This window comes from Danio rerio, chromosome 7, assembly GCF_052040795.2.
Source record: "Danio rerio strain M-AB ecotype USA chromosome 7, GRCz13ab, whole genome shotgun sequence".
In the NCBI taxonomy this organism is placed as follows: Eukaryota; Metazoa; Chordata; class Actinopteri; order Cypriniformes; family Danionidae; genus Danio; species Danio rerio.
The window spans coordinates 9163588-9190000 of NC_141027.1; the positions used below are offsets into that span (position 1 = coordinate 9163588).

Sequence of the window (26413 nt, forward strand, 5' to 3'; positions counted from 1 at the left end):
TTGAAAGCTGATCGACTGGATCTTTTGAGTCATCAAATCATTGAGTAATCTTTTGAAATAGTGAATTGTCAGCTGTACACTGGATCTTTTAAGTCAGTGCATCACTGACTAGAGACTGGAATTTTGTAGACTGACTCTGACAGGATCTTTTGAGTCAGTGAGTAATTGACTAGAGATTTGCTCCGACTGGATCTTTTAAGTCGGTTAATCATTAACTGGAGTTTGAATCTTATAAGTTAGTGAATCCATCAACGAGACTCAGTCTGACTGGATCTTTTAAGTCAATCAGTTGTTGACTAGAGACTTGATCTTTTTCGTAAGTGAATCATTGACTAAATACTTGCTCTCACTGGCTGAAGGCTGATCAACTAGATCTTTTGAGTGAGCGAATCATTGACTGGAGATTTGCTCTGACTGGATCTTTTGAGTCAATGAATCATTGACTGGAAACTGGCTCTGACTAGATCTTTTAAGTAAAAGATCGTTGACTGGAGACTGAATCTTTTGAGTCAGTGAATCCGTCGACAAGAGACTCACTCTGACTGGATTTTCTGAGTCAATCAGTTGTTGACTGGAGACTGGATCTTTTTAGTCGTTGAATCATTGACTGGAAACCGGATCTTCTGAATCTGTGAATTTTCGACTGGAGTCTCACTTTGATTGGATCTTTTGAGTCAGTGAATTGTTGACTAAATACTTGCTCTAACTGGATCATTTGAGTCATTGACTGTAGATTGGCACTGACTGAATCTTTCGAGTCAATGAATTGTTGGCTGGAAACTGGATCTTTTGAGTCTGAATATTTGACTGGAGACTCACTCTGACTGGATCATTTAAGTCAGTGAATCATTGACTGGACAGTGGATATTTTGAGTCAGTGCATCATTAAATGAAGATTCCCTTTGACTGGAACTTTTGAGCCTGTGAATTATTGACTGGACAATGGATCTTTTGAGTCAGTGCATCATTAAATTAAGATTCGCTTTGACTGGATCTTTTGAGTTAGTGAATCATTGACTGGGACTGGATCTTTTGCGATAATTAATTGTTAAGTGGAGACCGGATATTTCAATGAGTCAATAAAAGACTGGATCTTTCGAGTCAATGAATCATTGGCTGGAAACTGGATCTTTTTGAGTCTGTGATTAGTTGACTGGACACAATCTTTAAGTCAGTGAATTATTGACTGAAGGCTCGCACTGACTGGATCTTTTGAGTCAGTGAATCAACAAATAAATATTTGCTTTGACTGGATCTTTTGAGCCAGTGAATCATTGACTGGACAAAGGATCTTTTGAGTCAGTGAATAATTAAATGAAGATTCACTTTGACTGGATCTTTTGAGTTAGTGAATCATTGACTGGGACTGGAGCTTTTGAGTTAATTAATTGTTAAGTGAAGACCGGATATTTCACTTAGTCAAAAAAAGACTGGATCTTTCGAGTCAATGAATCGTTGGCTGGAAACTGGATCTTTTTGAGTCTGTGAATAGTTGACTGGACACAGTCTTTTAAGTCAGTGAATCGTTGACTGGGACTGGATCTTTAGAGTCAGTGAGTCATTGACTGGTAATTTGCTCTGATTAGATCTTTTGACTCTATGAATCGTTGACTGGAGACTGAATCTTGTTAGTCAGTGAATAGTTGACCGGAGACTCACTATGAACTGATCCTTTGAGTTTGTGAATCATTTACTGGTGAAAGACCCTACGGTGTGCTCTTATTTTCATATAAACACTCACCTAAAATAGTTCCAGGCAGGTTTTGATCACATTACATTTCCATATCCCTATGCTGAATGAGATAAAACACAGATACAACAGCCAAAAATCACATCAAAACAAAATAGAATTTGGATAAACAATAAATAAAAGCTCTAAACAGTGTTTTCTAGTGTGGCAACCATAGTAAAAGTGGTTTGAAGTGTATATAACTTTAAAATTCACCACATAATAGTGTAAAAAGTTGTTTTTTAGTTTACGCTTGCTCCTTTTTTCTCTCCATAATGATCACTAGGCAATAGGCTCTGCAGATAAAGGCAGTCCCGCAGAGGAAGGTGCAGCGCAGATCTTTCATGTATTAGATTTACAACTCCATCACGGCGTTTTAGATGCCTGTAATGTGCAGCATAAGGCTGGCAGAGAGGAGAGCCGCCTCGGCACTCCACAATTTATAAATCAACAGTCTTTTGCTTTATGAACGCTGTCTAAAGCAAATAGAGGCTTTTATGAAGGTCACGGATGGCGATTGCAGCTCCTTTCTCAGGATCACTGAAGGCAAATAGATCAGACAGCCGTAAAACAGAGGTAAATTGTGGCCCTGAGCGAAGCGATCCACGCTGGAACACGGCCACTGTGTGCTCATACAGCAGCAAATGACAAAAGACATATAGTAAATACTGAATAAGTGGCCAGAGGTCATATACTGAGCGCCAAGGACAGCTTTACAGCTACTACTCTTATGGGGTGACCTTGTGCTCCATCCGCGTGTTTTATAATGAGAAAATATACACTTTCAATTCGCAGGTCCTTATAAAAGATTGTGTTTGAAATTACCTTACGTATGCTTTTACTATCAGAGAAAGAGGAGTGAATACAAATACTTATACACACGTGCACACATTGTAAAAAATGCTGGGTTCCACGCAGTGTTAGTTTTAAAAAAAATTTTATAATCATATTTTATTGTTTTTTTCAAGAACGATCACAAAGAAACACATACACAATCACACAACACTAGTGATGAGAAGTTCGGATCATTTTACTGACTCGGATCTTTGAGTCTCGTACATCAAGATGAACGAATCATTTTTCGAGTCATTTCGTTCAATTGGTTCAATTTGCCAAAATATTATTAAAATGTTACGAATTGCTTCCAAACACATCTACAACTAGCCCAAAAGGTTGATCACACAATAAATAAGTCATAAATAAAAAACTATAAGAAGGAGAAAATAATGATTCAATGTTTACCTGCTCTTTTGTCTATGAAGGTATTGATGTCTCTTTGCTCAACTCACCTCTTTATGTCTTCAAATGTCAGGGGTTCATTCACGTTACACTGACAGTCACATTTAATCTTAACCAATGCACAATCTAAGCCGATAGGAGCCATGATCGTTCGTTGTTTACGTGACAGAATGACTCAAACCCGAGGAGTCGAGAGATGAACAGTTCAATTCTTTTTCCGGCTCTAAACGCGTATGATTGACCCGTGATGAACGAATGACTCAGACCCGATAGAGGACTCGAGAGATGAGTGGATCAATTCGTTTTCCGCCTCTAAACGCGTATGATTGGCTTCTGCCAATGTGATTATATTTGAAATGAACGATATCACCTGCACAAATGTGCGCACACGCGGATGAACGAATCACTCCCTGAGAGGACTCGTAGTTCCCGAGTCATATTGAAGATTTGTTCAAAATGGATTTATTATTTTTTAATTACTACGTACTTAATTTTCTTTAAAACTAAATATTTTTGATTGAATAATAAAGAAGCAAATTTAACTCCATAAGAAGACTGTTACACCGGTTTCACAACGCCTGAGCGGCGCGTAAGCAGCGCAGCAATTTTTTTTTTCCAGCGTGCATGTTTGCAACCGGGAGCAGAGCAGCACGTCATAAGTGTCAAGCAGGAGTGGTGCGTGAGGTGTACGGCTATGTTTTTTTCTGCACACTTGCTCAGTTTGCTTTTTAATTAAACTACATTGCTTTCACCAGCGTTGGTTCGGTTGCATGTTGAGAATAACGTCTTTATTTTGGTATTACGACTCTTAATTCCATATGAAGTATATATAGTAAATCACAAATCTCAAAGCATTTACTGGACCACTGGTGATTTTTACCCCAATAAATGGGGTCTAGCGACGCCCCTGCTATGAACATTATATACAGATATAAGATGTGTGTTTGGATAGAACTTCACACTTCGCTATTATTGTTCATTTATTCGTTTGCTGGAAATTAAAAAATGAATTTAGAATTAGTTTTGAAACACATCTTTGCGCTTAACAAACGAAATTAATTATGTAGACTAATGGATGTTTCAGTGGAGCGAGCACAACACCGTTTTCTGATCCACGAAAGTAAAGGAGCAAAGTAAAGAGTAAAGTAAAGGGGCTGAATGGAGGAGGCTCATTCTTTATCCTCGCGCTGCAGATGCTCTGTTTTCTCACTAGTAAAGCGTTCGGTTTTTCCACTTACAAAGTCCACCATGTAAATAGCAAATGGGCCATGGCGTGACACAACTGACTCTTAAAGGTAATGTGAGATGAGACGCTAATTGGTCGAAATTTGGAGGTCACAATTTCGGCCAGACCCACATACACTGAGTAAACCTTCATAACTGAAATTATATACTCTGTATTTTCTGTCTAGACAACTCATTGTGCTGAAATATAATCGAGTAAGCTGGCAGTGAGCTGATTACAGAGACCAAAACAATGACAGACATGGAACACACATTTCCAAAGGAGAATAACTGACTTTAGCGTTGTTTTTCAGATAAACAAACATGTCCACTTAGCATGTTTCCTAAATATCTGCTAACTCCTTATGGTATTTCTATGCTTTAGAAGAGTCACCTTTAGGGTTAACAATGGCATAGGAATAAGGTGTTGCAGCAGCATTATCAGAGTGCCGTTTGACTCTCAATTGCAGCGCGAATAAGACGTGAACTTAACAAGCATTAATTCTCATTCACAGTGAACGCTTTGGGCTGTCAGAGCCACATCAGAATACGTGATCTCTTTTAACTCCAGAATTAATGACCCGAAGCAGCAGATACAGAGATGTTTATTGGGCTCGGCTGAATTAACAAGCTCTAAACTCTGTTCAGCCCCATAAACATAAACCTACAAAAGCACAGTATTGCTGTTATAGTACAGTTATGCTCATGTCATCGTCTGCATTCAGCTACAGTGAGAGCTTGCTCTAAATAAGCAATACAAAAAATACAATGAACAGAATGAAACGCTGTTTTGAAGCACTCGAAAGCCAAAAGCTGGGTAAATGCAGTGAAAACTCGGCTTAAATATGCTTAAAAACTGCTTTCACAAAACAACTGCTAATGTTTATTGAAAACCTAATCCCTTTGTAGCATAAGCACAATTTTAATTAATTACTCCCAAAAAAGTTGGTAATTGAGTTAATTGTGGCCCAGCACCAATTATTCTTATCTATTTTAGTAAATGTCAACAACTAGCATAGCAGAGCATATGAAGATTTATTAAGTAAACACCACAGCTTGACCAAGTCGACAAGTCAGTTAGTATAGAGGTCAATTAGGGCCAAAAACTTCAAATTAAACATGTTATGGCATAAGATTCCCTTGTTTACTCAAATCAGTATATCAAAACATGAGATCAATAGAAGGCTATTAGAGCAACGTGTTAAAATGAATTATGTCAACACCAGAGCTTGACCAAGTCAACAAGTCAGTTTGTATGGATGTCAATTAGGGCCAAAAATCTCAAAATTAAACGTGAAATTTGATTGTTATGTCATAACCTTGTTTACGCAATTCAGTGGTTCAAATGTGACATGAAAGGCTAATAGGGAAAAATGTAAAAGTTAATAATATATACGCATCACAGCTTGACCAAGTTGACAAGTAAGTTAGCATGGAAGTCAACTAGGGCCAAAATATTGAATTTAATATAAAATTTACTGCACAAAATATCCTTTTTTACTCAAATCATTTGTTCAAAACCTGCAAGCAGTGAAAGGCTTATTAGGAAAAAAATGTGAAAATTAATTAGGTAAACACCACAGCTTGACCAAGTCGACAAGTCAGTTAGTATGGAGGTCAATTAGGGCCAAAAATCTTAAAATTAAACATGTTATGGCATAAGATTCCCTTGTTTACTCAAATCAGTATATCAAAACATGAGATCAATTGAAGGGTATTAGAGCTACGTGTTAAAATGAATTATGTCAACACCAGAGCTTGACCAAATCAACAAGTCAGTTTGTATGGATGTCAATTAGGGCCAAAAATCTCAAAATTAAATGTGAAATTTGATTGTTATGACATAACATATCCTTATTTACGCAATTCAGTGGTTCAAATGTGACATGAAAGGCTAATAGGGAAAATGTAAAAATTAATAATATAAACACATCACAGCTTGACCAAGTTGACAAGTAAGTTAGCATGGAAGTCAACTAGGGCCAAAATATTGAATTTAATATAAAATTTAATCATCTTACTGCGCAAAATATCCTTTTTTACTCAAATCATTGGTTCAAAACCTGCAATCAGTGAAAGGCTTATTAGGAAAAAATGTGAAAATTAATTAGGTAAACACCACAGCTGGACCAAGTCGACAAGTCAGTTAGTATGGAGGTCAATTAGGGCCAAAAATCTTAAAATTAAATGCCCTTGTTTACTTAGATCAGTCATTTAAAATGTGAGATAAACAGAATGCTATTAGGGCAAACTGTAAAAATTAATTATGTAAATACTACAGCTTTACCAAGTTGACAAGTCAGTTAGTATGGAAGTCAACTAGGGCCAAAAAAATTCAATTTAATATGAATTTTAATCATGTTATGGCGTAAAATGTCCATGTTTACTCAAATCAGTGGTTCAAAACCTGCAATCAGTGAAAGGCTATTAGGGAAAAATGTGAAAATTAATTAAGTAAACACCACAGCTTGACCAAGTCGACAAGTAAGCTAGTATGGAAGTCAATTGGGGCCAAAAAAACTTCCAATTAAACATGAAATTTTTTTTCATGTTTTAGCATAAGATGCCCTTATTTACTCAACTCAGCGGTTCAAAATGTAAAATCAATGGAAGGCTATCAGGGAAAAAGTGATAATTAATATTGTAAACACCACAGCTTGATCAAGTTGACAAATCAGTTTCTACGGAAGTCAAACAGGGTCAAAACTTTCAAAACTAAACATGAAATTTGATCATGTTATCGCATACCATATCCTTGTTTACTCAAATCAGAAATTCAAAACCTGTGATCAATTAGGCCAAAATGTGAAAATTAATTATATATACACCACAGCTTGACCAAGTCAACAAGTCAGTTAGTATGGAAGTCAATAATGGCCAAAAAACTTCAAAATAAACATGAAATGTATTCATGTTTTGTCATAAAATGCCCTTGTTTACTTAAATCATTGATTCAAAGTGTGAGATCGGTGGAAGGCTATTAGGGAAAAATGTGAAAATTAATGATATTAACACCACAGCTTGGTTACCAAGTTAGCGTGGAAGTCAATTAAGGCCAAAAATCTTAAAATTAAATGTTAAATTTGATCATATTATGACATAAAATATTCTTGCTTACTGAAGTCATTGGTTCATAACAAGATCAATTGAAGGCTATTAGAGCAAAATGTGAAAATGAATTATGTAAACACCACAGCTTGACCGAGCTGACAAGTAAGTTTCTATGGAAATCAATTAGGGCCAAAAAATTCAAACTAAACATGAAATTTATTTACGTTATCGCATCAGATGTCATTGTTTACTTAAATAAGTGGTTAGAAACCTGCAATCAGTGGAAGGCTATTAAGGAAAAATGTGAAAAATAATAATCTAAACACCACAGCTTAACCAAGTCGACAACTTGGTTAGTATGGAAGTCAATTAGGGCCAAAAAATTTCTACTTTAATATGAACTTTAATCATGTTATGGCATAAGATATCCTTGTTCAGTCAAATCAGTAGTTTAAAATATGAGATCAATGGAAGGCTATTAAGGCAAAATGTGAAAATTAATTATGTATACACCAGAGCTTGACCTAGTCAACAAGTCAGTTGGTATGGAAGTCAATAAGGACCAAAAATCTTAAGATTGAACATGAAATTTAATCATGTTAGGACATAACATGTCCTTGTTTACTCAAAACAGTGGTTTAAAATGTGAGATCAATGGAAGGCTATTAGGGCAAAATGTGAAAATTAATTATGTAAACACCACAGCTTGACCAAGTTGACAAATCAGTTTCTATGGAAGTCAATAAGGGCCAAAAATCTTAAGATTAAACATGAAATTTGATCATGTTGTGAAATAACATATCTTTTTTTTTTTTACTCAAATCAGTGGTTTAAAACAAGGATTTAAAGCTCCAAATACCTTTTTTTCTGATTAAATACCCATTTATGAATCAAGCATTGGCTCAGTTGATGGCTGTCACTCACTGGCAATGATGCTTCACACCTGATCATCCGCTTCATGCATATTCATGCCATGATGCTCATGTTCTGCTCATCTGGCTTCCCTTGTGTTTTCAGGAAGTCTGTCAGTTTCGTTTCATCAACTCTAATGTTTTCAGGCATCAAAAGCAGCAGCGGCTCAAGTGAGGTGTGTGTGTGTGTGTGTTGTCTTCAGGTGTGAGGAAAACTGTTTGAGCTGTCAGGGTCCCGGGACAAGCTGTACGCAGTGTAAAGACGGATACAGCCTCGTGAGTCGCACGTGCATCGTCAACGCCACCTGTAATAATGGTACGTTCCTTCAGATAGATTCACGAAAAGTGTTAGCTCACCTAAAAAATGGAAGTTTTGTTATTAATTACTCACCCTAATGTCGTTCCAAAGACTTAGGAAACACAAATTAAGATATTTTGGGGGAAATCTGAGAGCTCTCTCATCCTCCATAAACAGCAGGGGTCTAGAAAAATAGCAATGAAATCCTTAAAACAGACCATATGTAGGGTTGTCAAAAGTATCGACTTCAGTACTGAAAATTTAAAACCGTCCATTACCCGCTAACATTTTAGTATGTTCTTAAAAACCACTGATTGGCCATTGTGTTCACGTGCTCAACAGAAATTACTGTGATTGGCAGTGAAGGTCAATAGCTTTCCACTCTTCACTAAGTGCCTACACAAGTATGTGGACACCGGATGATTTCAAAGCCGCGTCTATCAGCTGATCTGTCTGAGTTGACACATGAGCTATCCGCTGATGATGGATGGACTAATCGACGCAGCTTCAAAATGCTCCAGTGTCCGTGAATCTGTGTTTGCACTTGGTGTGCAGTGGAGGAATAGTGAACCGATGACACTTCACAAACTCGTTCGCCGAAAGTGCTTGTCCCAGGTTACTGGCAAATTAAAAGTCCCATTAGCAAGCTTCGGCATATACCAATGGTACAGTTGTCGCACGCACATTTCAAAATAAAAGTCCGATATAAGCAAAATAAGTTAAATATTAAACTTTTGTTGTTTTTTGATCACACACTCCGCGACCCACTGAAAATGTTCCCGCGACCCAAACCACCAGTTAAGAAACCACCAGTTGCTCTAAGCTATTTTTACAGCAGATAGCGCTCTAGGCTAGTTTTAACAGCAGATGACACTATGAAAACATCATAGCTTTTGCATGGCCAGCAGACTTACCAGACATGTCATCTATTGAGCAATATTTGGGATGCTCTGGATTGATGTATACAACAGTGTGTTCCAGTTTCAGCCAATATCCAGCAACTACACACAGCTATTAAAGAGGAGTGGACCAATGTTCGATAGGCCACAATCAAAAACCTGATGGACTCTCTGCTAAAAAGATTTTCATTCTTGGGTACTATCCCTTTCACAAGAGTTCACAGTCTGTATCTTTGTCATTTTGTATGATTTTCATAAACTTCTGAGCCTCAAATGAGTGTCTAATGGCATGGTTCTCTCTGCAAATGCAAACCATACTGTGTTTCAATATGCTAAATCTAAACAGTCAACATTGAGTGAAGTGTTCACTACCTAGTGCTCTAAACCTCACATTTCTTTCTCTGACAGCAGATGAAGTTTTCTGTGAGATGGTCAAGTCCAACCGGTTATGTGAGAAGAAGCTCTTTCGTCAGTTCTGCTGCCGGACGTGTCTGATGACCGCCGGATGACCACAGCACCGTCCACTGGACCGACCTGCTCCTCCTTCACCTGTATGATCTAATGTACATTTCCAACTAGTTAAACTGTGATTATTAATGACAGAAGTAATACTCCTCATTTCCTGAAAAAAAGAAACCCTGTCCGGGGTGCTGTCTGAGTTAAACGAGATATATTTTTAAGATCGTCTGTTTTTTAAACATGCAGTACGTGTATAAATTGCTTCTTTTTTATTCAAAGACATCGCTCTGAATTATTATGTAACTGTATATGAGAGAATGATCATGCGATTTTCCCAGAGAGATAGAGAGAGTGATCACATTGGTGGATGACCGATAATGTTTAGGGTAAAGCTGCGATGTTGAAGGGATGTTGCTGTTGATTTGCTCTGACACCATCCACTTTTATTCTTCAGTAGCCCATTAACAAAGGTCCTTGGTTATTTATACAAAATTAATAGAGCTGTGGTAAAAAATAAGTAGAGTAATATATTCTGAGATGGTCCAAATGCATCACTATTTTCTCTATATACATCTACACTATTTTCTTTTTGCGCACTAGGCTAGTTTTTCATATAGCAGATGACTAGGCTAGTTTTTAACTGCAAATTGCTAGACTAGTTTTCAATACAGATGGCACTCTAGGCTAGTTTTTTAACAATAGATGGTGCTCTAGGCTAGTTTTTAAATCATAGACATCGCTCTAGGCTATTTTTTTTTTTACAGTGAACAGCTGTTTAGGCTGTTGTAAACAGCAGATGGCACTCTAGGCTAGTTTTTTTTAACAGCAGACAGTGCTCTAGGCTAGTTTTTAACAACAGACGATGCTCTAGTCTAGTTTTAAACAGCAAACTGCACTCTAGGCTCAGATGGTGCTCTAGGCTAGTTTTAAACGGCAAATGGTGCCCTAGGCTGTTTTTTAGCAGCAAACGACACTCCAGGCTAGTTTTTAACAACAGACCGCACCCTAGGCTATTTTTTAACAACAGTGCTTTAGGCTAGTTTCTAACAGCAGATGGCACTCTAGGCTTTTTTTTTTTTTTAAGCAGACAGTGCTCTAGGCTAGTTTTTAACTGCAGACGGCACTCTAGGCTAGTTTTTGATATCAAATGACATGCTAGGCTAGTTTTTAACAGCAGACAACGCTCTAGGGTAGTTTTTAACAACAGATAGCAAGGCTAGTCTAACATTGAATGATGCTCTAGGCTAGTTTTTGACATCAAATGGGGTGCTAGGCTAGTTTTTAACAGCAGATGGCGCTTTAGGGTGGTTTTTAACTGTAGACAATGCTTTAGGCGAGTGTTTAACAACAGATAGCGAGGCTAGTCTAACATCAAATGATGCTCTAGGCTAGTTTTTGACATCAAATAGCATGCTAGGCTAGTTTTTAACAGCAGATGGCGCTCTAGGCTAGTTTTTAACATCAAATGTCGTGCTCAGCTAGTTTAAAACAGCAGATAATGCTCTAGGCTAGTTTTTTTTAACCATACACACAAATGGAAAAGTGATTGTGCATTGGTCTAATCATATAAATGAGCTTTTATGTCATGAGATTATTGTAAACACAGCTTACTATGAACACTGTAGTTCGCTTAAACCTAACGCACGTTTTTGTTCCAATAACGATTAATTTATTTACATGTGTTATGTGCTAGGAATTGGAAGGAAGCAGAATACGGCTGTTTGTAAAGCATACAGCGCCATCTGCTGTTTAAAACTAACTTAGAGCACCATCTGCTGTTAAATACTAGCTTACAGCGCAATCTGCTGTTAAATACTAGCTTAGAGCACCATCTGCTGGTATGTACTAGCTTAGAGCGCCATCTGCTGGTAAGTACTAGCTTAGAGCGCCATCTGCTGTTAAAAACTAGCTTAGAGCACCATCTGCTGGTAAGTACTAGCTTAGAGCGCCATCTGCTGTTAAAAACTAGCTTAGAGCGTCATGTGCTGTTAAAAACTAGCTTAGAGCACCATCTGCTGGTATGTACTAGCTTAGAGCGCCATCTGCTGGTAAGTACTAGCTTAGAGCGCCATCTGCTGTTAAAAACTAGCTTAGAGCGTCATGTGCTGTTAAAAACTAGCCTAGAGCACCATCTGCCGTTAAAATCTAGTTTAGAGTGCCATCTGCTGGTAAAAACTAGATTAAAGTGACGTCTGCTGTTAAAAACTAGCCTTGAGCACCATCTGCCGTTAAAATCTACCTTAGAGTGCCATCTGCTGGTAAAAACTAGATTAAAGTGCCATCTGCTGCAGTTAAAAATTAGCTTAGAGCACCATCTGCTGTTAAAAACTAGCCTAGAGTGCCGTTTGCTGTTAAAAACTAACTTAGAGCGACGTCTGCTGTTAAAAACTAGCCTAAAGTGTCGTTTGCTGTTAAAAACTAGCTTAAAGCTACATCTGCTGTTAAAAACTAACTTAGAGCAACGTCTGCTGTTAAAAACTAGCCTAGAGTGCTGTCTGCTGTTAAAAACTAACTTAGAGCGACATCTGCTGTTAAAAACTAGCTTAGAGCGACATCTGCTGTTAAAAAGTAGCCTAAAGTGTCGTCTGCTGTTAAAAACTAACTTAGAGCGACATCTGCTGTTAAAAACTAGCTTAGATTGCCTTCTGTTGGTAAAAACTAGATTAGAGTGCCATCTGCTACAGTTAAAAAGTAGCTTAGAGCGCCATCTCCTGGTAAAAAGTAGATTAGAAGGGCGTCTGCTGCAGTTAAAAACTAGCTTAGAGCGCCATCTGCTGGTTAAAACTAGATTAGAGTGCCATCTGCTGTTAAAAAATAGTCTGGAGCGCCATCTGCTGTTGAAAAATGTAAATGCAGAATTGATTTAGCTGTGTTTTTTGCCACAGCTCAGAAAATAAAATTTTCTAAAAAAATAAAAAACAGTCAGCTGTTTCTGGTACTTACCCAAAATAACACATATATGCAAAATAAAATTAATACCTGTTGCTCTTTATAATAAATCGAGGTCTTTTACAAAAAAAAAAAAAAAAACAATCAGTCTATGAAAGAAATCACATTTTATTGCAATATTATTGCCTCAACTAATGTTCCTGGGTGCATTTATGCCAGTCATGTTGTAAACAATGTTCTTTTTCTTGCGTAGATTGATCATTTCCCTTTCATTAGACCTCAGTTTGTCAGCAGGAGTTTTACCTTTGTTTTGCCTGTATGTGTTTTTAACTCTCAAAGTGCTGGTTGCCATTGACTTGAGAATCACCAATGACCACAATTTAAGCTAAAACTCTCCTTTGTTCTACTGTTGAAAGAACTCTTATGCATCTTGGATGACCTGAGAGTGAGCAAATTAATAGCAAACCTTTTTTTTTGACTTACTATCCCTTTAAGACATTAAAGGGACAGTTCGACCAAAATGAAAATTCTGTCATCATTACTCACCTATTGCAGTTTCTTTCAACTTTTGAACACTAGATATGCTGAAGAATGCTGAAAAACAGCCACTGACTTCCACAGTGTTTTCTCTTCCTATTATACATGTCAATGGCTGCTTTCCCCCCAACATTCTTCACAATATCTTGTTTTGTGTTCAACAGAAGAAAGAAATTCATAAAAGTATAAAACCACTGAGTAAATGATGAGGAGCTTTTTATTTTGGGGGGTGAACTGTCCCTTTTAAATCACACGGATGATCCAGAATAATGACACTGTACATTTGAAACGATGTATCTAATGTATTTTAAATATTTGAAGGTGGAAAGAAGTCCATCAGTGCTCTGAAATATAAAGCTTTCCTCAATGAAGACTGAAGGGTGTCTGCGTTTCTCTTTTCTCGTGTGCTGGTGGTCCATTAATGAGCACTCGTTTGTTTAGCTTCTCCAGTGGTTCTGCATGTTCTGATATCACAGCGTGTAAATATTTAGATGGAGTGAATCTGTTTGCAGTGAATCTCGGTCAACTGTCTGAACACACACACACACACACACACACACACACACACACACATATATATGTGTGTACATAAAGATAAGGATGACCATCAGGATGTCATAACTGAGGGGGCATTTTAATCCCATAGGGGGGCACTGGACCTCATGACTGATTTTGGTCCCTCTTTTTCCTTTAATTTAGGCTATTTATTCAGTTAGTTGCTTTTACTTTGGCAGTAATATACTTTTTATAGTAATAATAATATGCACAGTTTACTGATTTTGTCAATGAAGGTTATGCAACGATACGTTTTACATTAACGCAGACAGTTCATGGCTTCAGTGCCAAACGAGTGCTTTAAATTATATTTTATTCTCCATTTTATTCTGAATAAAATAAATGTTTAAAGTTTTAGGTAAAGACATCAAACTATGCCCACACATCCAAGCTAAACACTCAAAAATCCTGTGAAATCAGCATAACCTGAGTAATCATGCTTCACGTACTGCCCAACTAATCATCCATCAGTGTTAGGAATAACTTAAATGTTACAATCTATTGTCATTTTTAAAAATAGTAGCTAATTGTGTTACTTAGTTACATTTCAAGGCATGAGTGTAGCCAGAAAAATACATAAAAAAAATAAAAGTAAAAATAAAGATTTATTTTAGGCTATCATAAGTGGGGTTTTTTTAGTGAACTGTTGTATAAACACAATATCACACTCGTAGCAGTGCGATGTGACAGTTTATCGTCACTGGTGGGACTCTAAAGGCTGATCTATACTTCTGCTTCAAGCGCACGCGTATGCTACAGTGCGGCCTACGCGTTGACGAATAGCCCTACGCTGTGGAACGACTCGTAGCACAAGCTCTGTGATTGGTGGGCTTGGTAGCGCTGACAAGTCTGGGCGGGACCGAGAGCCGCACGATTGTTGGAGCGATTGTTTACAAGTGTGGAGTAGTGATGGATCATTTTACTGACTCGGATCTTTAAGTCTCGTTCATCGGGATGAACGAATCTTTTTTCAAGTCATTTCATTCATTTGGTTCAATTTGCCAAAATATTATTAAAATGTTACGGATTGCTTCCAAACACATCTACAACCAGCCCAAAAGGTTGATCACATGACAAACAAGTCATAAATAGAAAACTATAAGAAGGAGAAAATAATCATTCAATGTTTACCTGCTCTTTTGTCTATGAAGGTTTTGTTGTCTCTTTGCTCAGCTCACCTCTTCATGTCTTCAAATATCAGTGATTCGTTCACGTTACACTGACAGTCACATATAATCTTAACTAATGTACACAGTCTGAGTCAAAAGGAGCCATGATAATTAGTTCACCTTTCAATTCAATTCTTTTTCCGGCTCTAAATGCGTATGATTAGCCCGTGATAAACGAATGACACAGACCCCATAGAGGACTCGAGAGATGAACGGATCAATTCTTTTTCCGGCTCTAAACGCATATGATTGGCTTCCATAGATATATACACTAGATGTCGCCTGGCCTATTGTTGTCTATTGGACGGAATGCGTCAATAGCGCCGCCATCTTGCTACAGGGTAGCGCTCCTTTGAAATGAATGCGGGACCAATGTACAGTGGAGGATTGTGGCCATCCGAAGCCAGAGATATACACATATACACATATATCTATGATCGGGAGTTTTCCTGGATGTTAGTGTGTAATTTTTTTTCTAATTACGAAAATTATAATTTTACATCACTTTTCTACATTGATAGATCAGTGATCGCATGGGCATTCCTGACAAAAAGCTTGTGTTTGTGTGTACAGAAATGTACTATTCACCCTCCCTGTTAAATTTGATCTAATCATGTCCTGAAACACACCTCCTCTCCTGCTTTCACTTCTCATACTGACGGAGGGAGCGATTCGTTTGTGAATGAATCCCCTGAACGACTCTTTCACTAACGTTAGCTGACAATAATACAAGTTTCTGGCAGCGCAGCATCTCGTTGTCATAATTCTTTTGCATTGTTTGCTGATTTTATTCAACAAAACTAGCATAAGCCGAGTGTTTAGTGCGAGTTGGAGCTGCTTTGCCGTATGGTGAATGCAGTAAGTGACTGTTATCATCAATAACGGGACCTGATTAGCACAAAAGTTCAGAACATACAAAAACAGAAAAAAACTAAATCTTACCTATGAAATGTTCTGCCTTTGTGCTTTGTTTTCTTTGTTTGCTCGTTACTGCACCCGTACACAGTGCTAAAGTCCCACATCTTCACGTAATAACACTGTCTTGACTAGGGCGGTTGAATGACACTTGTCCTGGGAGCACTGTACCAATGTGGCGGCGCTATTGACGCATGCTCAGGGTCCCTATGCAACATCTAGTGTATATATCTATGATTGGCTTCTGCCTTTCCGTGATGAACGACTCAAAAGACTTGAATGAACGATATCACCTGCACAAATGTGCGCACGCGCGGATGAACGAATCACTCCCTGAGAGGACTCGTAGTTCCCGAGTCATATTGAAGATTCGTTCAAAAGGAACGAATCGGTCATGAACGACCCATCACTAATGTGGAGTCCCGTGAAGGAGCTCTGGATGGAAAGTTTTGTTTTGTGTTTACCTCATGGTTAAAGTTGTTGCACGTCCGCCGGTTCCTGCCTCATAATGAGCGAGCTTGAGCCACTTGTACATTAAGGAATTGTTCAGAAAAAACAAAACACCAGCGAAGAAAATCAACACAGAGGAACAAAAACACCTCACTGCCAACTAGCGTTACAGAAGTGTTATTGCAGAACAACAGAAACAGCGCGCAGAATAAATGCACAGCTACGCGTGTTGCATGTGCCGTGGGTCACTCCGATCACTTGACGCAGAACTTTAAACCAGGCTTAAGGCACAGATCAGTGTATTGAAGTCTCACAGCTGCTCCTTACACTTGTGATCTGGCTCATGTTCTCCCTCATGATGTCTCTGAACTCTCTTTAATCACTGAGTGTGAAACACACTAAACTGTGTGCGAAACAAGCTGCAGTATTAACAAGCCCTCAACCATGAGGAGATACTGTGCAGTTCAATCATTACTGTGCATCATCATTTCACTCCAAAAAAAAAAAAAATCATAAATCTTTGATGTAAACTAACATAAATATGAAACTATTATCAATAGTTTGACATTTTAAAACTTTTTTAAATTTAGTTTTTATAAAGTTTTACATTTATAAAATGGTTACACCAATTCAGTTCTGCATTTTCATTCATTCATTCATTTTCTTGTCGGCTTAGTCCCTTTATTAAACAGGGGTCGCCACAGCGGAATGAACCGCCAACTAATCCAGCAAGTTTTTACGCAGCGGATGCCCTTCCAGCCAAAATTTCTGTGTGGAGTTTGCATGTTCTCCACATGTTCGCATGGGTTTCCTCTGGGTGCTCTGGTTTCCCCCACAGTCCAAACACATGCGCTATAGGCAGGGCCGGAGTGGGACTCCTTTTTAGCTCTGGAGTTTCAAGCCTTAGACGGGCCCACCTTAGTCGACGACTGACTATATTAAAATAACATTAAGTCCAATTCAGTTTCTAATGACACTAACATGACTAACCCAAACAGTATTTTATGTCTTAACACTGAAAATGAAAAATATATAATATACTCTGGTGAGGTTCGAACTCGGATCAGCGGCGTCTCAACGAAAAATGCTAACCACTAGACCACGATGGCACTGTTGAGCCCTGCAACGTTATCTGCTGCTATTGATGTCTACTCTTTTTTTCACCCTACCTTTTTAGATTTCTGATCAAGTTATGTCAGATTTATTAATGTAGTGAATCATCTGATTTTCCTTGAGCAGGTGTAATAATCATTAATATTATTTAATATTCACTAAGGTGCTGCTGTTTGGGGTGGAATGGGGTGCAGCCCGCAGGTTAATGATGATCATCATTAACCTGCGGGCTGCATTTTGCTCACGGGGCTGCGAGAAAAGAAATAAAAAGAGCAGATCTGCGGCAAAATAATGAATAAAAAGAGTGAGACTATGGTCAAATAAACAAATAAATGAAAAAAGTGCGACTGCTGAGAGTGCGAGCAGCTAGGGACACCAGCCCTCACGGCCAAAAAAACGGACCGGCCCTCCGGGAATTCTCTCGGTTCTCCCGATTAGCCAATCCGGGCCTGGCTATAGGTGAATTGGGTAAACTAAATTGGCTGTAGCGTTTGAGTGTTTGTGTGTGTGTGTAAATGAGTGTGTATAGATGTTTCCCAGTACAGGGTTGTGGCTGGAAGGGCATCCTTTGCGTAAAATACATGTTGGATAAGTTGGCAGTTCATTCCGCTGTGGCGACCCCTGATAATTAAGGGACTAAACTGAAGGAAAATTAATGAATTTATTTATTTATTTATTTATTTAGTTCCTGTCTTTAATTATTTTTTGGCTACTATACATAATTTATTTAGATAATTAAATAATTTATTTTATTAGGCAACTACATTAACTACTATAGTCTATAAGTCGCTATATTGTAGTATTATTAGGGTAACATAATATTTATGTATGCGTCTGATGATTAAGTGTGTTTTTGATCTGTTGAATGTTGTTGTGCTTTCTCATGACATTCTGTGATAAAACAGATTCATCAGAGTACCTTTAGGAGCATCTGAAAACATTGGTCTGATCAACAACATGAGCTGGAGATCACACAATCAGAAAGCTTTGATAAACAGGCGTCAGACTGAATTCTGAGTTCACTCCTGTGTTACGAACATCATCAAGTGTCCATAATAAATGAAGTCCGAGAGCCGCAAGGATAATTTTATGTCATTTCAGAAGTCTAGGAACAGTTTTGTTGAGTATAATCTTTATAAATCAAGGTTTTTTTATTGGCATATGCTGTGAGGAATCTTTAACATTCATGGAATCTTTTCATTTCACAAACAATCGAAGGTGAAAAAAAGGTTGTTCAGATTTTTTAGATGTCATGCATACTAGAGACTCTTTTACACGTTCGCTGAAGGTTGCAGGTTTCTGTGCAAAACAAAAAACATTATTTTTAGGAGTGTGTACCCGGTGCTTATAAAGTATATAAAAATACATGTGTAGTAATGGAATGTGTACTTATATAGTGCATTTATTGTGTATGGCCATACACCTAAAGCACTTCACGATCATGAGGGGTCTCTCCACACCACCACCAGTGTGCAGCATCCACTTGGATGATGCGACGGCAGCCACAGGACAACAGCACCAGTGCGCTCACCACACACTAGCTATAGGGGGGTGGAGAGACAGTGAGCCAATTTAGGGAATGGGGATGATTGGGACGCCATGATGAGTAAATGCCGATGGAGGGAATTTGTCCTGCTCTTTAAAAGAAGTGTCATAGGATTTTTAATCACCACAGAGAGTCAGGACCTCGGTTTAACATCTCATCCGAAAGACAGCTCATCCGAAAGCTCTGCAGAGCCACTTAGGCAGAGCTAAGCTCTAGCAATGGAAAGCTTGAGCTCTAGCTCCTCCTTTTTTTATTTCATTTTATTTTATTTATTTTTTATTATTGAACAGTAAATTATTACAGCATAATTAAACATTATGAACTATAGAAAGAACATAGAGGATGCCAGAGGGATAAAAGAGTAAAGAAAAAAAATCAATAAGTTAAATAAGAGATGCATATAAAGTAAAGCTTAAATAAAAATACAATATTACATTTTTTTCCAATTGTTGACACACACTTACTTCCACTTCAGACACAATACTACAACATGTAACTGATGCACCAACCCCCTGAACCAATTCTGCTAAACCACAAGCACAATTCCTGGTTTACACTCAAACTGCAGGTTTAAAACACACTTTTTTTTCAAAACACTACACACAATTCTCTGCATTTTGCACAATTTTCATGCAGAAAATCTCTTGTTTTCACAAGGAACTCGCTGTCATTCACAATTGTAAAGTCAATGGTCCTACTTTGCATGCTAACTCATCACATGAGTAAACACCTTTCACACAGAATTGCAATTTAGAAATCAGAGCTCATCTGGTTCATAACTGGTTCTCTGCCCACCCATGTTTTTTAGTTGATTATCTCCCCCTCCATCTTTCTCAAACCTATTGAGGATTTTTTTTCTGCCTGGAGATTAAAAGTGTATAAGCGAAATCCACACACACGTATACCCCATCTCCAAGCTATAGCAGTTGATGCTTTTCGTGGCTGGATTCGCCATTGAAGGTGACATTCCCCCCACCGCTTGGCCAGACCAAAACAGAAAAGAGGATGCAGTATAGCATTTTATGTATTTTTTATTTTTTTTATTTTACTGTAACTGTATTCAGTAAATACCTCTGTTGATGGTATATGTAGACGACGTTATCTGCAACTTTGTTTTGGTTGGGATGAACACTGTGTACACTGTATTTGTGGGGAAAATACAGTAAAATATCTTTGGTATTTGTTTGTTTTGTATAAAAACAATACTCTGCAACTTTACAATGCACTTCTGTAGTCCTACTGTCTGTAGTAAGTGTAACACTGAACAGAAAAAAGGCTTACAGTAAGTCATCATGATGAATGGAGAAGCGGTCATCGTGTTTTACATTCAGCACATCAGTGTTCACCTGATCTTATGAATGTCTATTGATGTGATGGCTTGTGTGTGTGTCATTTGAAAACAAAAGACCATTTTGAGAAGAAATCACATTGTTTTGAACGTAGAGTTTCATTTTGCAGAAGAATTGAAGAGTTTTGCCCAATGTGTGTGTGTTTTGTGATTTGTGTGTAGAGTTCTGACAATATGAGACCTGGGGTCTGTTCTTCGTACCTCGCTTAAATGATCTAAGATGATTTGGCAGATCCTGGATCTTTTCATCTTGATAACTGATCTCTGGCTAAATTGGTTCTTCAAACAAGTTCGCGAATCAGATTAGAATGTCTGGATAAACTGATCTTGGATCGCTGCGTGTGTTGTGAAGGACAGATCTATCGATCCTCGAAATCATGATCAGCAATGCAACGATTGGCTGACGGCACAGCAGCGTAATGACATCATCTGATTAATATTCAATTATCCATGTGAGTAAAATTACCCGCCTAGTATATCCTTTATTATCCTTAACTGTTAATGATAAAATTAAAAAAGATATAAATAAATTATTTTTTGATTTTGTTTGGAAAAATAAGTCTCATAAATTAAAAAAGGCATTAATTTCACTTAACAAAGACAAAGGAGGATTAGAAGCAATTGATATAAATAATTCTATAAATTCTTTCAGAGTCAGTTGGATTAAAAGATGTTTAACTAGTTCAAATTCAATATGGTTCTTTATTCCCAATTATTGGTTTAATAAAATTGGCGGTCTCCCATTTATTTTGAAATGTAATTTTGCTCCAAATAAACTTCCTATAAAATTAACTAATTTTTACCAGCAAGCATTACTGGCTTGGAAAATATGCTATTCTCATAACTTTTCTCCGCATAAAACATTTTTATGGAACAACACTGATATTACACTTAAGAGTAAATCCTTATTTTATTCCAATTGGTTTGACAGAGATATATTACATGTATTTTCCTTATTTGATGACTTTGGGAACTTGTTAACTTATGAACAGTTTATGAAAATTCATCAATTTCCAATACCATTCAAGAAATTTAACATAATTGTAAATGCTATCCCAAAAGAATTAATACATCTAACAAAAAATCATATTTTGATATATTTTGATATATTTTGAAATAAAAAAAACCATAGAACCCTCCTTATTATTAGAAGGTATTAGTGTATATGATAAGAAGTGCAACAACAAGCTTATCCTTCGAATTCTCCAACAAAAAAATCAAATTGCTCCAAGAGGGAAATCATATTGGTCAGCATTAATAGAGGACATTAATTGGAAAAGAACATGGCTTCTCCCATATAAATATGTAATCCCAAACAAAGCAAAAGAAATACATTTTAAAATTCTACACAAAATATATCCGGTCAATGCATTAGTCTCAAAATTTACTGATATTGCAGATACTTGTTCCTTTTGTCAGGAAAATGAGGAAACTCTGACTCGCATGTTTTTTTCTTGTAAAACTTCACAAAAGTTTTGGTCTGATTTATATAACTATTTGAATAAATCCCAAGCAATAAAACAAACTTTTAAACTGAAAGAAATTATATGTTATTACTCTAATCCCAAGAACAAAAATGAAGAATATATATATAACTTCTTCATATTATATGCTAAATTCTTCATCCACAAACAAAAATTTCTTAAATCCTCTCCCTCGTTTGCCCATTTTTTAATTGAAATTGATTCCATACTTAAAGCTATTCGTCTATCTAACAACAAGAAATTCTGCAAGTTAATAGAAACTTATGAAAATGTCATGCTTCCAATGTGTAAGTAATTAATGCTTTCTGTAATTATTTCTTTTTTATTTTTTTTTTATCTATTTTTTATTTAATTTTGTACCTGCCCCTTCCTCATTTCGTTCTCTTTTTTTATTCTCTTTCTATTACTCCTTTCTTTTTAGTTATTGTTCTTATTACTTTGCAATTGTATTTTCTTGTATTCCAGTCTTGTACAAATAACTTCCTGAGTTATATTGTAAATTTCTTCTTTTCTAAATAAAAGTTTGTTTGAAAAAAAAAAAAAAAAAATGTGAGTAAAATTACATCAAATTAGCAGTAAATGGTTTGTTAAATATGACACGCAAGAACTTTCCACATTTGTTGTGAGCTGCAGGCTTTACACTTTCATTTGTCAAGACAAGAGTATTCATCATGTATTTCAATGCAAATCAATGTATTTAGTTCTACATTTAGAGAAGATTTTCTATATTATAGTAGCCGTTTTTTAATCGGTGTAAAGAATAACTGGTTGTTTACAAAAGCGTTTTGATATTGGTAAAGGTGTCTGCAACTATTGTGAAGCATCAAATCACTGGCATATTAACTGTCAAAACATGTTCATCACTGCATAAATGTATTATTGCTTGAAAAAAAGTCACATATTCTGCATTTCTATTATACACAATTTGTACTAAAGCGATCTAAAAAGTTAATATCAATAAGTTTTCTCTTTGCACCACCAGGTGGCAGTCTCTGTACTTTCATTTTGAGGGTGCAGATTGCATAAGTTTTATTAATATGTATAACTTTATTTATTTTATTAATGACTATAACTTTATATATATAGTTAAAAAATATGTACCATTTTCCCAAGTGTATAACTACTACTGTAAGAAAATATCAGAATTCAGAACATACTTTCTGTATTATCTTTGCTTGAACTGAGCCGATCTAATCCTGTTTATATGAATTGAACCTGCTCCCGATCAGGTTTGACCTAGCAGAACTGTTGCTATGACAACAACTCCCGGATCAGCTTTGAAGAACGAAACGATCCTGGACCGTGTCAAATCGTCAATATCCAAATCCAGCTAATTGAGAAATCCACGTACGAAGAACGGACCCCAGCTTACAGAAAATGTGTGTAAACAATTGGAAAAAAAACTGTAACAAGTATTTACTGAATACAGTTACAGTAAAAAAAAAAAAAAAACGCTATACTGCATCCTCTTTCCTGTTTTGGTCTGGGGGAAATGTCACCTTGTATGACGAATCCAGCCACGAAAAGCATCAACTGCTATAGCTTAGAGAAGGGGTATGTGTGTGTGGATTTCGGTTATACACTTTTCCCAAAAGTTATAAACTTTTCCCATTTTTCCTTACACAAGAGTGTAAGTATTTCAAAACGAAGTACCGCTTTTACAGGGGAATTTTAAATAGGGCATGACAAGATAATGTTTTTCTAGCCTTAGTGTTTCCTGAACCGGAAAGTGATTTAAAGTATTGTTTCAAGTCTTTTATGAATACCTTAAAAAGTGGTTTATTATTGGAGAATTTGCATTTATAGATGTGATATTTAGAAAGTAAAAGATTTATGAGGTAGAATTTTTACAGTCTATGGGTAGAACACTTCCTCTGTACTGTAGTCTGTATCAATAAAACCAAATAATACATTTTTTTAAAACAAAGCAAAACTGGAATATATAAACTCAATCACAAATTTGCAAAAGTTACCCCAAAATATTATTATGATTATTAACCACACTGAACTGAGCTGAACTGAACTTCAACTCTGAAAACTGGACTGACACTGTTTCAATTTACTATGATCTTCATTGTGAAGCTGCTTTGACACAATCTACATTGTAAAAGCGCTATAGAAGTAAAGATGAATTGAATTACCAAACTCTTGCAAATGCTATAATATAAACAGTGGGCTGTATAGTATTGTAGTTTGGGTTCTTACTATAGTATTTTTGATGTGTTTAGAAAGTCAGGAACATTGGGTCTAAATTGTCCTGAAAATACTCTAAATTTGCCTTTACATTATTAACTCGGCTGATGCTTTTATCCAATTTGTCCATCAATTTTGTCACACAAGCCAAATTTAATAAACAAGACACATTTACAGCTAAAACCCTGAGCACAATTAAGCTGCACAAGAAAACGCTTTCAAAGAGAACAGAAAAAAACAATGTTTTTTTTCTCCTTCTGTATTATTAATTATGCTGTGGATGAACACGTGACCGTGATTTATTACCTTTCGCGCCAAAACCATCTGCTGGACTTCACCAGTCTGTCATTTCTCAAGAAGACGATCGTCTCAGCAAACAAACGGCTCCTCCACATCTGTCCATTACAGAGATGAAAGTGCTGAAGATTATTCCTTCAGCAGAGAAATTAACTTAATGTTTGTTACAGCAGCTGTGCTTCTCTGTCCTGTTTTAGAAATGTTGGCACAAATAAATAAGCGGGAGTCTGCAAGGCTGGGCTGCCCTCTGCTGGATTCACCAGACAATCACGCATAAAACATACCACAAACTAAACTCTGTGTGTGTGTGTGTGTGTGTGTGTGTGTGTGTGTGTGTGTGTGTGTGTGTGTGTGTGTGTGTGTGTGTGTGTGTGTGTGTGTGTGTGTGTGTGTGTGTGTGTGTGTGTGTGTGTGTGTGTGTTCAGTTAATCTTTGGGTCTGGCGTGAGCACTTTTAGCTTAGTTTAGTAAACTTCATTGAATCAGATTAGATCATTAGCATCTTGCACAAAAAAAATCCCCAAATAGCTCCCTGCTAAAAAATCCAGCTTAAACCAGCCTAGGCTGGTTTTAGCTGGTCGACCAGGCTAGTTTTAGAGGGGTTTTGGCCACTTCTTAGCTAGTCAGGCTGGAAAATGACCAGCTAAAACCAGCTTGACCAGCCTGCTTTAAGCTTGACATAGCTGGTTTTGGCTGGGCTCCCAGCCTGCTAGGCAGGTCAGGCTGGTTTTAGCTGGTCATCTCCCAGCCTAACCAGCTAAGACCAGGCTGGAAATGGCTGGAAACCAGCCTGGAAGTGGCCAAAACCCCTCTAAAACCAGTCTGGTCGACCAGCCAACCAGCCTAAGCTGGTTTAAGCTGGATTTTTCAGCAGGGAGGCCATTTTCACAGATGTAGGATTGGAATGTGGAAGAACTCCAACCTCCCTTATATCTTTTATGGGTTTAAAACTAATCTTGAGCCTATACCATGGTAAAGGTACATTTTGCACAAATTCATTCATTCTTTCATTTATTTTTTTTTTCGGCTTAGTCCCTTTATTAATCCGGGGTCGCCACAGCGGAATGAACCGCCAACTTATCCAGCACGTTTTTACGCAGCGGATGCCCTTCCAGCCGCAACCCATCTCTGGAAAACAAACACACACACACACATACACACACACTCATAGACTACGGACAATTTATCCTACCCAATTCACCTGTAACACATGTCTTTGGACTGTGGGGGTAGCACCCGGAGGAAACCCACGCGAACGCAGGGAGAACATGCAAACTCCACACAGAAACGCCAACTGAGTCAAGGTTCGAACCAGCGACCTTCTTGCTGTGATTTTGCACAAATGTAAATAGCAATTACGCTAACGTTATCACATTTCCTACACCATGCTAATATATGTTACCTACCTTCGTAATTAAAAACGTAATGGTAAAACTTACATTCTTTGTTAAGTTTAGATTGAGCGATAGAATGTCAGTCCACAAGGGGATAAACATCAGCTGTGGTAAATGTTGGCACCGTTTTAAAGAGGTAAAACTAGCGTATCTGACTCCATTGCGCTGGAAGTAATAATGCGCAGATATAGATGTACCGGATGTGCATTCATACATTCATTAAAAAAGGACTCAAAAAAGGAGTAGTTTTGATTATTTTTCTATTTAAAATTTGACTCTTCTGTAGTTACATCATGTAGCCCAACACAAGAAAATAAAATTTAAAATCTATTTTTAGACCGTTAGCATCTCACTCAAAAATTAAAAAGAGTTTCTCGAGTTTTCCTGACTCTTCTGTTGTGTAAGCTTCTAACGCCTGTTTCACACCGCAAGCGTCAGCGGCGCGTGAGCAGAGCATGAGCAGCGCGTGTGTTTTCGGCGTCCATGTTAACAGATTAGAGCTTTCATACCGCACGCAGCAGCAGCGCGTCAGAGCGATGCGTGAGCGTCGCCGAAGCAGCAGTGCAGCGATAGTTTCGGCGCTGGGTCTATTTTTGACGCGCTGCTCACGCTCAATAAAAGTGACAGTGCATTGATAATGACCAAAACACATTGAATGACAGTAAAAAGTAGCAATTTTACCCAATAAATGCGTTAATAATGTCAAATGGTTTA

The 26413-nt window shown here is 37.3% G+C and overlaps 1 protein-coding gene and 2 long non-coding RNA genes across 49 annotated transcripts in view; 2 read left to right on the plus strand and 1 right to left on the minus strand.

The window, feature by feature from the left end:
* Positions 1 to 26413, plus strand: part of pcsk6 (proprotein convertase subtilisin/kexin type 6) — an 884625-nt gene that overhangs the window by 168714 nt on the left and 689498 nt on the right. For 2 of the 47 annotated variants that reach the window (XR_015495136.1, XR_015495092.1), the window contains exons 20-22: positions 8358 to 8470; positions 9760 to 11665; positions 11815 to 13607. The exons of 1 other annotated variant lie outside the window; for it this stretch is intronic. Coding sequence is in view for 3 of the 46 variants with exons in the window: in XM_087260238.1 (XP_087116364.1) it covers positions 8358 to 8470; positions 9760 to 9860 (214 nt within the window). In the remaining 43 variants the exon portion in view is untranslated. Of the gene's footprint in view, positions 1 to 8357; positions 8471 to 9759; positions 13608 to 26413 lie in introns of those variants that run through there. 44 more of the 47 variants (XR_015495107.1, XR_015495108.1, XR_015495109.1 and 41 more) reach the window with 44 other exon arrangements.
* Positions 3449 to 7183, plus strand: LOC147843019 (uncharacterized). Its single transcript, XR_015495348.1, has 2 exons — positions 3449 to 5234; positions 5763 to 7183. It is a non-coding gene; the product is annotated as an uncharacterized LOC147843019 (long non-coding RNA).
* Positions 13383 to 16821, minus strand: LOC147843020 (uncharacterized). The gene is made up of 2 exons (XR_015495347.1): positions 16068 to 16821; positions 13383 to 15231 (listed from the first exon to the last, which is right to left on the minus strand). It is a non-coding gene; the product is annotated as an uncharacterized LOC147843020 (long non-coding RNA).